This window comes from Passer domesticus, chromosome 3 (assembly GCF_036417665.1).
Source record: "Passer domesticus isolate bPasDom1 chromosome 3, bPasDom1.hap1, whole genome shotgun sequence".
Taxonomy (NCBI): Eukaryota; Metazoa; Chordata; class Aves; order Passeriformes; family Passeridae; genus Passer; species Passer domesticus.
In genome coordinates, this window is record NC_087476.1 from 114,676,931 (window position 1) to 114,689,694 (window position 12,764).

The 12,764-nt window shown below is 48.1% G+C and overlaps 1 protein-coding gene across 5 annotated transcripts in view; it reads right to left on the reverse strand.

Annotated features, from left to right (window-relative positions):
- CAPN13 (calpain 13) overlaps nucleotides 1-12,764 on the reverse strand; it is a 69,072-nt gene that overhangs the window by 9,205 nt on the left and 47,103 nt on the right. For 4 of the 5 annotated variants that reach the window (XM_064415324.1, XM_064415327.1, XM_064415325.1 and 1 more), the window contains 8 exons: nucleotides 11,573-11,742; nucleotides 9,896-10,044; nucleotides 6,670-6,830; nucleotides 5,096-5,132; nucleotides 3,457-3,519; nucleotides 2,454-2,511; nucleotides 1,870-1,937; nucleotides 335-403 (listed from right to left, as the gene is read on the reverse strand). In XM_064415324.1, the coding sequence (XP_064271394.1) occupies nucleotides 335-403; nucleotides 1,870-1,937; nucleotides 2,454-2,511; nucleotides 3,457-3,519; nucleotides 5,096-5,132; nucleotides 6,670-6,830; nucleotides 9,896-10,044; nucleotides 11,573-11,742 (775 nt within the window). The remainder of the gene's footprint in view (nucleotides 1-334; nucleotides 404-1,869; nucleotides 1,938-2,453; nucleotides 2,512-3,456; nucleotides 3,520-5,095; nucleotides 5,133-6,669; nucleotides 6,831-9,895; nucleotides 10,045-11,572; nucleotides 11,743-12,764) is intronic. The other variant, XM_064415328.1, reaches the window with a different exon arrangement.

Genomic DNA, 12,764 nt, shown 5'->3' on the forward strand with positions numbered 1-12,764 from the left:
TTCTTAAAAAAAAAAAAAATTGCCAGTGGTGGCACAGACATGGAGATTTCCATCAGATTCTGAGCCTAATTGGCCTTCCTACCTTTTCCCTCAGTGCTCTCTGTGCTGGAAAAGCCTGGGCTGCTCATTTGGAGCACTTTGCACACCCCACTGCCTCCCTTGCGTGAGAGGAGGGAACTCTGACCCGCCAAGCAAGCAACCTCTGCGAGGCTGAGAGCTCGGAGCAGCTGCTCCCTGCTGCTGGAAAGCCCCGGGGTACAGCATCCTCAGCATCCACAGAACCCAAAGCATCCACAGCATCCGCAGCCAGAGAGAGCCACCCCCTCCCCCGTACCATGTACTTAGTGAGGCTTCGCCAGAGGCTCCCGAACTCCTGCAGGGTGAGTCTTCCGTTCGAGTTGAGCTGTGCATTTAGTTAAGAATCGAGCACTTAATGAGAGCTGAACCTGGCTGTCTTTGCTGCCGAGGATGCTGCCTGCACAGACCTGACCACATAAGAGGCAGCCTCTTCTGTGGGTGACTTTGTGCTGAGAAAACCAAGAGTTTTCCTGCTCTCGGTCCTGTTTAAATCCACCTTTGTCACACTGCTCATGCCTGTGCTCACAAACCACAAAAGGTTTCTATTTTTAAGGCGCCTTTAACCACAGGGGAAGCTGTGGTGACATTTAGCCCCAGAGCACGGACACCCCTGTGAATGACCACGGCTCCATGGCCTTGCCTCTGCACAGGATCTGCTCTGCCTGGATCCTGCAGGAGAACAGGCACTGAGGAGCCAAGGGCACGAGGAGATGATCCCAAACCTGCTCCCCTCCATACTGCACCCAGGAGTCCTGGGCAGGCACGCAGCACCCACCCCAAAGCAGGATGGTGAAACCTCCCCGAAAGCAAAACCCATCACCAGTGAAATACAAGCAGACAAATGCTGCTGCTGTGGAACCTGAGTGGAAAAGGCTGATCCTGGCTTTGCAGGCCAGGATAGGTCACACTGTGCATGGGTTATCTGCAGGCCAGAGAATTAAAAATCCATCCTGAATTATAGCAGAGCAGAGGCTTTCTCAGCTCTTTGCACGTGCCATGCATTCACAGTGCCCACTTATCCCAGGACAGGCTTTGCAGAGGAGGAAAAGTCTCTTTCACTGGCTGGATGCTGAAAGCTGGAAAGAGAGAGTGACTTCTGGTCATTTTTATTCATTCTCTGGCAGTTTTTAAAGGTCTGAAAATGTCTCAAAGCTTTTTCAAGGCATGGAGGAAAAGAGACAATGAGCAAGCAAAGGGGAAGAAACACAGGAGGGAGATGTATGTTTCCATCAAGGAGCCCTCTTGTTCTACAATGGCCAGAAATGTATTTCTTGTGTTGTCTTGTTAACTGTAAAAAGACTGAGTCATTCAGCTAAATAGGAAAGACACACTGGAAATAGACTCTGGGGTGGCCAGTGCCTGGGATTCAGCAGTGACAGTGTTCCTGCCCCTGCCACCAGCATTGCTGGCAGCCTGCTAAAGTGCCACCCCTGGCTGGCGTGGTGCAACCACCACAGAACAGCTGAGCTGTGCCTAAACTCTGTCCTGCCTCCTTGTCTCAGCTCTGCCTGAGACCCCCACCCAAGGGTGAAGCTTAGCCAAGCCCCAGAGAGGGCAAAATGAGAGCAAAAAGTCAGCTGGTAGCAGAAGGTTGGTCATCACCTGGCAGCAGACACACCAGGGCCAGGGCAGGCACAGCAAAGTCCTGCATGGGCTATGGGACAGTTATTTATTTGGGATTTGGGCTAATATTTACTTGCAGGTTCTCACACTGGGATGCTCAGCTCAGCCATAACTCAAGGCAAGGATGGGCAGCACCAGGGAAGTTTATTGCTTCTGTTGAAAGGATACATCCATCAGAGCTAAAATGCCTCTGCATGAATCAAAGCTGAACGTCCCTCCCAGGCTGGTCATTTCATCTGCAAGGATTGACAAAACAGAAGGAATTAGCAAGAGCAGGGGCTGTGACAGGCATCAGGACATCATCTGAGGGAAGGAGGACACCAGGCTGAAGCTCACACAGCTGAAAAGGCCCAGCTCTGGGTCAGGTTCTCAAAGGGCTCTGTGCCAAGCTGAGGGAATCTGCACATCTCAGACACCTCTGCCTTCCCCAAGGACAGGTGCCCTGCTTGGGCTCACTCTGCACAGTCCCTCCCACGGACAGAAGCACTTCCCTCTTGACATAAGGGAAATGACAGTGACAAGAAAGGCCACTTGTGCTGATTTAGCAACTGCTAAGAGCACTTTGAGCCTTGTGCATGGCTGAGCTGGCTCCAGCCCCCCAGCTGTGCCCCTCTCAGGCTCTCATCCTACAGTGCAGTAAGCCACAATGCGGATTGTTTAAGGACCATCAGGACACCATTAAATCCTATGTCTAATTGACTCTAATCCCTAAGGCTAGGGAAGCACCAAAAGCATTAGTTGGGCTGCTTTACCTTGCGAGATCACTTCATTGAGGAGTTGTTGCAGCTGGGAGGCATCAATAGTTGAGCCCTGGTGCAAAATAAAACACAAAGAGACGTCTGTGAGCATAGTTTTCTCCTGTGTCACTTTTACCCAAAACTTTTTTTCTCTCAGGCACTGTGGCAACCAAGAGCCCCTGTTTATATATATCAAAGGAGCAGCAGCATCCCCTCTGGAGCATGACAAGGTGCTCCACGCTGCTGGGCCACTCCAGGTCCTTCCCTACAGCTGCACTGTTGGGATTTGTTCTGCAGGGATGGGGAGCTGTGCATGGGCAGCACACTGTGTCAGTGGGCTGGGAGCACAGGCAGCGCTGCCCATCAGCCATCCCCGACACCCCCAGGGCACCTGGTGTGGCAGCCCTGCTCCTTTTCACCTTCACGCATTGATGTAACCATTAACTGCGAGAGGTTCATTGTGCAGAGGCTTTTGACAGCGATTTTTTTCCTCTTGACTAAGTCAAGGAGTTCTTTATAACAGTTTATTAAACCATTAAAAGCATCTCCTGTGAACACAGAGCTTGGCTCTGAAAGAGCAGGAATCAATTACTCAAACGCTGACTGATGTCTGGTTTCCAAGTGCTGAGAAGGCAAATGGAAAATGATGCTGATGAGAGGGGGGGGACTACCCAAGGCTTTCTAATTGCTTTCAGCAAATAAACAAACCAAAGAAAAAAAAAGAAAAAAAAAATACACATGCAAGCCCATCACCAGCTCAACTATAAATCTCCAATATTCCACTGATATATGGCACTAGACAATCTATCCCAGCTGAATGTCCCATTTTTCTGGGGGTTTTGGCAGGTCAATCAATACCATTTTCAGGGTATCCACTTGAGGATGGAGCTACATTTCCAAAAAAAAAAAAAAAGAAAAAATCTAAATGGATTTGTATCAACATCATAGATCAGTTTTTCTGCAAGTCCACATGTGTTTTTTAAATTTTTTTTCCAAAAATATGTTTTAGAGACGGTACCTGCTTAGCGTATTTTAGGAAAAGAGCCTTATAGGAGCTGCCCTGGTTCTGCTTTGGTACATCCTGCATCGAAAACAAAGAGCAGACATAAATAATTCAGCTACAAAACAACTGGAGGCAAAAGTCTGCGGATCCAAACAGCACTTGAGAGGGGCAGGGAATGTACAGCACAGGCTGCAGTTTTCACACCCTCAAAATAAAGTGGACTAGGAGTGAGCAACTGCTACTGCAATGAAGGAAGAAGCATATTTTGGGTGTTAGCAGCTAGCAGAAGCAGGAAGGAGCAGTTCAGGGCTTAAGGAAGATGACAGAACACATCCAGGGTGGAATTCAGCGAGTCAATACATGAGTATGGAGATACAAGGCTGATCCTTATTGGTGGACTTGGCTGGGACCACTGCTCAGGGCATGGGGAGATTAATGTGAACCAAGAAAACAGAGCACAAGCTGGCTTTTCCTTTCTCTTGCACCTTCACAATCCCAAGACAAGCTTGGACTACACCTAAGCAATTGCAATTCAATGGTTAATGATTTTTTTTTCAACCTTCCAGTGAAAAGATCCACCAGGCACTAAGGGGAATGATCCTTAACATTATAAAGTCTTCAGAAAAAATCTAAGCCCAAGACACAACGCCTTCATCTCTGTGTGAGATGCTTCATACCAAAGAAGCCCAAATACCTGAACAGGAGCAGAAACTGTGGGTACCACAATTCATCAAAGTCAAAACACTGGCTAAGGACAACAGCCAGCTAAACTGACAGCTTGTCAGTGGAAAGAGATAAAAAGTCACCATTTACACTACCCCTCTAATGGGGCTTAATTGTGTGCTGGAAAATGAATCACAAGAAAGGACTCAGTTTTCTGTTCTCCTTCATGCCTCTGGCTTCAAAGATCTGTGTCTTTGAAGGTTGTAAATAGCAGCTTCTCAGTGGCAGGGCTTTGCTGGTGGGAGCAGCAGGGGCTGGACCAGCCCTGGCAATGTGCACAGCTCACAGCAAGAACTCAGAAAACCCACGGTAGCTGGGCTGGAGAGCACAAAATGAGGTTTGAACTAGAGATGCAGCCAGTTTCAAAGTGTGGCTTGCTTTATGTCTCTGTCTCTGAAGATATCCTGATGAAAAGCAGCAGAAATCTGATTTGAGTCTCATCCCCATGGACTCCTGTGCTTTATAGGGTACAAGCACTTAAATTGAATCATTCCCATGGGGAAGGCATGTCCAGTCCCACTCACAGGAATTAAGTTTCCCTGTCTCTGCCCCAAAGATATATACCCATTTTACAGACATTGAAAGGAATTAGAATCTTTTAAGCATTCTCTCTCTTGCTATATTTGGTTTGTCAAAGTGTTAAAGATGGTGAGGTGAAAAGGACAGATGGACAGGCTGACAAAGGGACTGCATAAGACCTGTTTCCTCAAAAATCAGGCTCTGAAATAGACATACGAGAAGAGGAAAGGCTTTGTTGTCACTCCCATCTCTCCAGAGAGATGTCCTGCCCTCCCAGCAAAGTTTCAGGGTGTCAGAGTCAAACTCTGGGACAGTAGTGGGTGGTAAAGGCAGAAAAGAGCAGAAGAAGAGGAGCCAGTAGAGGTGACCAAATGATCACCACCAGAGCCTACACCAGTTTTCAGACTCTTACCATCGGCAGCCCTGGGCTGGTCAGGGAGCTTGAGTTCCTAGAAAAGATTTACAAGAATCAAACTGGGAGAAAAGAGCCCTTTCCAGAGCACTGATTTGCAGCTGTGGAGGAAGGCAGGCACCAGCAGCACCACTCAGCCAGCCCACAGCCCCACAGGATGCTCAGCACCCGTGGCCCATCCTGGCCCAGCTCAGACCAGGCTGCTGCTCCACTCCTGGGTCTCTCTGTGCAGACAGGTCTGGGTCTCCAGCTGCTCTGGGGCCACTGCCTTCCCCAAGCCAGCTCTGTTGGCACCAGCAGCAAAGAAAAGTAGCTTGTCTCACCCTGAACATGACAGGACTGACCCCACCACACAGAATATAGGGCTGCCCTGCCTTGAGCCACAGAAATTTTTCACCTCCTTTCTCTTTGCTCACCTTAACAGCCAGGAATAAAAACAGCATCTGGGCTATTAAAAGGCAACATCTAAATGTCTGCAGACTGCCTGAAACTGGGCCAGGGTCACCATTGCTAAGACACACTTAGCAGCCACATTCATTACTTGAGTTTTGCTTTCAGTAGAGGAATTAGACAAGCCAGGTTCTATTTTTGTAACATCTGTATGGGTAAGTGCTGCAAAGACCCTCTGGAAGGTCATCTCCACACTTGGCCGAGCTCAGGAAGGTCTCTGAGGGTCAGAGGCTCTCCTGAAAAGTTCACTTCCAGGACTGAGCTGCCTCACACATGACTCACTCTGCTGAAGGCACTCCAGCACAGACTCCTTGTGTTTGCTTCCATAACTCAGGAGCTGCCTCAGTTGGTTCTGGGCTGTTTTTGCCAGGGGCCAAAGCCTGGAAAGCAATCTCATTATTAAGATCTGGGGCAGTGAGGTAAGAGCTGCAATCACTCTAAATCTTGCTGAGGGGAAGGCACTGCACAGTGATGCTTGCAGGTCATTTGGTGAGGCTGGGACTCAAAGCTTGCTTACCTGGAGTAAACCACACCCAAATATAATACAACACCACATTCACTGGCAATGTGAGAGTGTGTGTGTGGTAATAGCTGCCTTTGCATGAACTCAGACACCATTTTCCCACTAAACTTATCTTCAAGGCTGCTCTCATGCCCACAGGGAGCTCTGCCTGTCTGTGAGGTGGCTGAGTGGAAGGATCAAGGCCTTTCACTGCTCTTGGCTTCTCCAGGTCCCACTCTGAGCAGAATGGGATCTGATCCATCTGGCATCCAGCCAGCAGAACATAAGAAACTACCGAACAGCTGCTAAGAATTAGGGAAAACAAGCTCCCAATCCTCCTCTCAGCAAAGAGAAATGTCCCCACAATCTGGGGTAGAGGACATATATCACAATTATTGCTCTCATTGTACCAAAGCTGAGACCCTTTGCAGGGTGGCTGCAGATGAGCTCCTGCCCTTGTGCACCTGATCCCACTCAACATTTGCTTCACACTCCTCTGTGCCTTCCCCACCCTCCAAGGATACACCAAAAGCAAATTTCCCCATCAGTTATCTTGACAGCAAATAGTTGATTCCTGGCACACTGTGAGTCTGGGGCCTTTCAGGAGTGTGTATCATCTTACTCATGGTAGTCTTGATTCTTTATGAAAATTCGTAAGAGAAATTCAAATTCCTGGTCCTCTGCTGCAGCAGGAACAACAGCATAGGTTCCTGGGCTCAGGATCAAGTAGCTGGTCACATCTCGACTCTGGAGAAAGGTTTGCTTCAGAACTCTGGAGTTCTCCTGAAAGAAAAATACAGCTGGTTGAATTCTTCCTGTTAGGAGCCAGAGTAAATGAGACAGCACAGTCTCAGCAGCCTGCCATCCCCACACCTCTCTGAACACACTCTGCATCTGTCACACCTCCACCTGTGGCCTGAAGAGCCCAGCCAGGGGACAGGCTTTTCTCAAGGACATATCAAAGCTGGTCAAAAGTGGAGAAACTGAAAGAAACAGAAGCCAAAATGAACTTAAGGGGATTTGAAGAGAACTTCAATTAACATTAAGCAGAGTTCACAGAGGAATCAAGGATGAATGCTATTACTAAAAATTTCCCTGAGATCTTCTGTGACTCAAAGAGGTCAGAGAGCCCTCTAACATGTCACCCAGATGACAATGCTTCAAGAATCCTAATCCAAACTAGCAAGTGTCACAAGAAAATTCAGTATTCTGATCTTTCATCTGTTATTCCAGTATTTTTTTGCTGAGATGAAACAAATATAATGCAACAGCTATTTACTATGATGACATGTAAAGATAGCATAATAAAAAACCCTTCCTTAACATATTCCCCAAAATATATCAGCGTGTATAAATTCCATTTAGAATGGTTATACAGCGTGGCAGAGTTATTTATGAGCCATGCCTTTGGGAGACAATAACATAAAACTGCTATTTTGGAAGGGGGAAAAAAAAAGAGGATGACTAGTGTTACAGAGGGCTGGGAGGTACACAGACTGCCAAGTATTATGGGTCAGATCTTGAGCAGATAGAAATGGGCAGTGCTGCAAAGAAATAAATGGTGTAATACTTTTTTCCCCCCACTTCTGAGCCTTATTTCACATTCCTTCTGGTAAAAAGCAGAAGCAGATTAATATCTCAATGGAATCAAAACTGGTGTGAGATAAGAATCAGCCTCTATACATTTCTCAGCTCTATCACACAACATTAAACTTCCCTCACAGCCATGTATTAGTGTTCCACGTCTATATTTAATCAAAAGCTTCCTAGAGCTATCAGATACGTCCATTCTGCTTTGCATCCCTGCCTGCACTGCATTCTCCCCTCATCCTGCCAAGGGATAATGCTCCTTTTACTTCACAACAACAATTTGATGCATCTCAGAAGGTACTGAACAGCGGATGGTGCTGCTCATGAATCATAGCAGAGGAAGCAGACCTGGGAGGAAGAGTGAAGCCACAGGAATCTTGCCAACTGCACCCTCCCTGTGCAAATTAACCCCTTGTAAACTTTTACCCAAAGGTGCTCTGACTGCTGTCAGGCACTGAGGCTGAACACTGGGAAATAAACTGAGGGAATGGCACTCACACCCAGTCTGGTTTTAGCTCCTGGGCTTGGCTTTTGCTGCTCCCAGGACAGGACACCAGGCTGGCTGTGAGGAGCTGGCAGGGCAGCTCTCACATTAAATATTTAGTGTGTGTCCATGAGGGAATGTTTTCTGTATAATCCTCTGTATGGATGTGCACCAATGCCATTGCATTGATAGAGGCTCTGGTGTGACAGAGCAGCCTCACTGCTCCCTTGCTCTCCCTGCTGCCCAGGTGCTCCACAGCAATCCTGGAGCCTCCAGCAATGCTCTGTTCTGGCCCTGCCCTCCAGCTCCTGTGTAGGAGGTCATTCATAAGGCCAGAAACCCAAGTGACCTGAGCCCAAAGGGAGCCTGGAGCTGGCAGCCCACAGAGGCCATGCCATCTAGACTTGACAAACTCACTGAGGTTCATCCATCCTTGATCCATCTCATACCAAGAGAGGGAAAACACACATGAGCATCATCTTGAGGGGAAAAAAAGTTTTAACTATAAAGCAAGAATAGAGAAAATCCATCTCCTAGTCTGCTTCCTGATTAAATAATCCCTTTTTGGAGGGAACCAAGACCTATGTCATCACCTCCCAGTGAAGGCCACACTTGTTCAAATGGGTAACTGATCAAGGTGGCTGTGCATTGTGCAAGAGCACACAGAGACTTCCATGTCTGGTGACTTTTGGGGATGCTGGAAGGAACAATTCCCCTTTCACCAGGAGCAGCAGCTCTTTCTGAGTGGCACAGCTGGCCTGATGGAGTGCTGCAGGCTTGGTACCTGCACAGGACAGAGGATATCCTCCCACAGGGATTGTGAGCTCTACTTGCTGGAGGGATGCCCTTTTAATGACATCTTTTATTTCTCAGACACACTTCTTTTTATGAGCTACAAAGCCATGCTCTTCCTTTATGAGGAGCTGTTAAACTTATGGCATCAATTATTTAAAGTCTGGGACGAGGGCAAACCTCTCCAGTAATGAGGAGAATGAGGAGAAATTAGGGTTATAGCAACCCCTGCTTCCTTTTTAGCCTTTGGGTTTGCAACAATAACCTCCCACAATCATCAGCCAACAACAAAAATACTTTGGGAAAGGCTAGCATCCATCCACACTGTGCTTTCAGTAAGCCTGGTAGTGCTCTGAGAGCAGCTTGAAAAGGCACCTCTCTGGACAGTCACCAAGAAAAAAAACCCAGAGAAATTGTAGTGGAGGTCCCAGGTGTCTGAGGGGATTTCCCCTACACTGGTCCCGAGCAAAGGCTCTCATGTGTTTTGTAAAGGTTTCTACACAGCTTTTCAGATAGAAAACAGGAGGATGAGTGAGACAGGCCCACTTTGGGGAACAAGAGACAATCTGCTTCCCTGCTCTACCTGGAGTGCTGCTCAAGGGCTGTGGCTGGTGCTGGCTGCCATGCCTTGTGCCCAGCCAGCACGGCATGTCACCAGCACTGCTGGCACAGAGGACACTGCCCTGGCACATCTCCTAACCCAGGGCCTCCCTCAGTCTCCCAGGGCTATTCTGGCATGCTACAGAACTAAAAGTGCCACCTCTTCCTTAAGACATGAATAAAAGAAAGCCTGCTTAACTCTATTTTTACTCTGAGTTTCTACAATAGAATGCACCCAGAAATTCACACCACATCCTGACCTTTGGCCTTTTTGGCCTTTTCAACATGCCAAAAAGCAATTCAGTCTTGCATTCTCCCACATACAGGAGAAATAAACCACCCAGAGAACAACAGTGCCCACATGATATCTGACTGTGCTTACCGTGGTGAGGAAAAAGCCAATCCTCAGGTTTTTTTCATCCTGCACATGCTCAGCGTGTTTTTGCATGAGTGAAACTGCTACATTACAGGTTTTTGGGTTGTGATCCAGCACTTTGAAAAAATACTGGGGGTTTGTAGAAGCTGCACCTGCTGAGAAAGTGTTAATAGGTTAACAGTAGGCTCAGAGGTGTTCCAGCAGTAGATTGTTGTGTGAGATCTTGCTTGTGTTGACCCAGAGGAGCAGGCAGTCACTGCTCCAAATCCTTTCATTACAACAGAGCACTGTGGTCTCCACACTAGCACTAGGAGTTGAGGCATCTGGAGGTAAACTAATTGCACATTTATCATTTTAGAAATCTCTGGCAGAGTCACAGAAGTTGTGTGGGTTTCTCAACCCCCCTACATCTGCTTCACCTACATGACAACGTGGCACACTTTCCCAGCAGCAGAAAAGCAGTGGCTCTTAATCAGGCACCTGACCCAGAGGCTGAGCTGAAAAGGACTGTGGCTTTGAGGTGATAAACACATAGAAAAGGACAAAATGCTGCAAAGCTGTCCTCTTCTTCCCTGCTGCTAATGTTTGTGATGGACAGACAGAATGTCGAGCACCAGAGGGAAACAACTCCCTCTTGGCCAAGGCTTTGGTCAACAGGAAGCATTCCTGGTTGGAAAAAAAAAAAGTGGGGAAAAAAGGACTGAGATGGCAGCAAAGTAGAATTTAAGCCAGATCCCTGTGTTGGGTGGCCTTGAAAATTGCAAATTTGAATGACTGTACTTGGACAGGGCCTTTACTAGAGGGCTGTTGGGAAACACAGCTCCAAGGAAAATGGCTCTGCCTGTACACTCTCAGTTCAGGGCTTTCTCTGGAGCTTGGCAAGCCCCATCTATCCATTTTCTAGCCCCTTGCCTACAAGAAGCCCCTGCACCTCCCTGCTCAGTCCCAGTGACTGTGGTGTGCAGCAGCACAGGCGTTGCTTTGTATCACACCTTGAGACCTGGTGATCAGGTTAGGAGCAGGAGCCTGAAATCTGTAAGCCAAAACCTGGCTGCTGCTAAGTCAAGGATTGTCATTTGAGGAAAAAAAGAAGCCTCTTCACTGATCAGATACTACCATCCTAGATTAAAAATACAAAGCTCAAACACTGATGCAGTTGTTAAAAAAAAAGGGAGATTAGATAAGATAAAAATGTAAAAATATACTACTACTGATTGGAGCTTACAATGCCAGAAGAATTCTTGCACAGGCAGTAAAACCACTGGTCTTATCAGCTCAAAAAGACCTTTTTACCTTAACAAATAGAGCTTTGTAGCACCATTTTTTCATTCCATATCCATTCCATTTCAGAGTACCTTTTGCTCTTTAAAATCAACAGCCTATTTGCCAGACCAGACTTTCTGATGAGGTGCCCAGTAACACCTACTGCAACCGGCTGAAAGCAGATATACGAGCCCATTTTGACCTAAGGAGTCCAGGGTTCCTAAATCACAAGTGTCCCGTTTTAACTCAGCACCAGCGCTGTTGCTTTGTTTCTGCCTGTTTAGCTGATAAGTGCGGCAATGGGAAAAGGCAGGCATTAACACCTGGCAATCAATACTTGTGCAATTCAGAGCTCAGAGTGGATGTCTCACACCAGTGGAGGGAAGAGACAACCAGGAGAGTGCAGAGGGCATCCATTACCCTGGGAATAGCGGCTCCTCCTGGTGGGAAGGCCCGGCCTCCACAGGCCGGTGTAGCTGTTCAGAGACCACGCCGCTGTGCCGTGCTCATCTCCAAAGTCCAGGAATGTTGGGGTGTTGTTGCATATATACAGCCATGAAAACTGCTCCTGGAAGTTCTTACAGGACATCCTGCAGAGAAGGAGGGAGATCTCATAGTTCAGTTTAAGACAGAAGAATATTACCAGCAGGTCAGGGAGGGAATCCTGTCCTTCTGCTCAGCCCTGGTGAGGCTCATCTGGAGTGCTGTGTCCACTTCTGGGCTCCTCAGTACAGGAGAGACCTGGAGCTGCTGGAGCAGGTCCAGTGGAGGGGCTACAAAGATGATCAGGGGCCTGGAGCTTCTCCCTTCTGAGGAAAGGCTGAGGGAGCTGGGCCTGTTCAGCCCTGAGAGGGAACCTCATCCATGTCAGTATCTGAAGGAAGGGTGTCAGAGGCTGGACCAAGCAATAGGACAAGAGGGAACGGGCAGAAACTGAACCACAGGAAGTTCCACCTCAATATGAGGAAGAATTTCTTTACTGTGCAACTGACCACACACTGGAACATGTTGCCCAGGGAGGGTGTGGAGTCTCTCCCTCACTGGAATATTCCACAACCATCTTATCACAATCCTGTGCCACATGCTCTGGGATGTCCCTGCTTGGGCAGGAGGCTGGACCAGGTGACCTGCTGTGGTGCCTGACCCGCTCTGTGGTTCTGTGAAGACACCAGTTAGGTATCCACATTCACCCCATGTCTTTAAAAAGGGAGATTGCTGAGAGCACTGCAGGCACCTGCAGAAGAGCTCAGCTCTCAATGCATTTTGGGCTGCCCTAACAGCCCCTAATGGCCCAGGGTAAACCACAGGCCATGTTCAGGAGTATCTTGCTGGAGCCATCTCCAGCACACCTCTGCCACTGTCCTTTGCCCTTGCACCTCCACAGTGTCCTGTGCCATGCTCATGCTTCACTCAAGCCTCACGTGTGTGTGTGTCAGACCCACCTGCTGTTGCCCTGCTTTCCTCAGAGCCCACAGGGCACGTGTGCACTTTCTGAATAATCAGTTTTTCTGAGGGACAGCCCACGCATGGCTAAGCTGTATCTGGGAGCAATCAGAGGCAGTGAAAAACCACAAGCACCTGCAGAGCAGTCAAGTGCACAAGCTCAGTGACC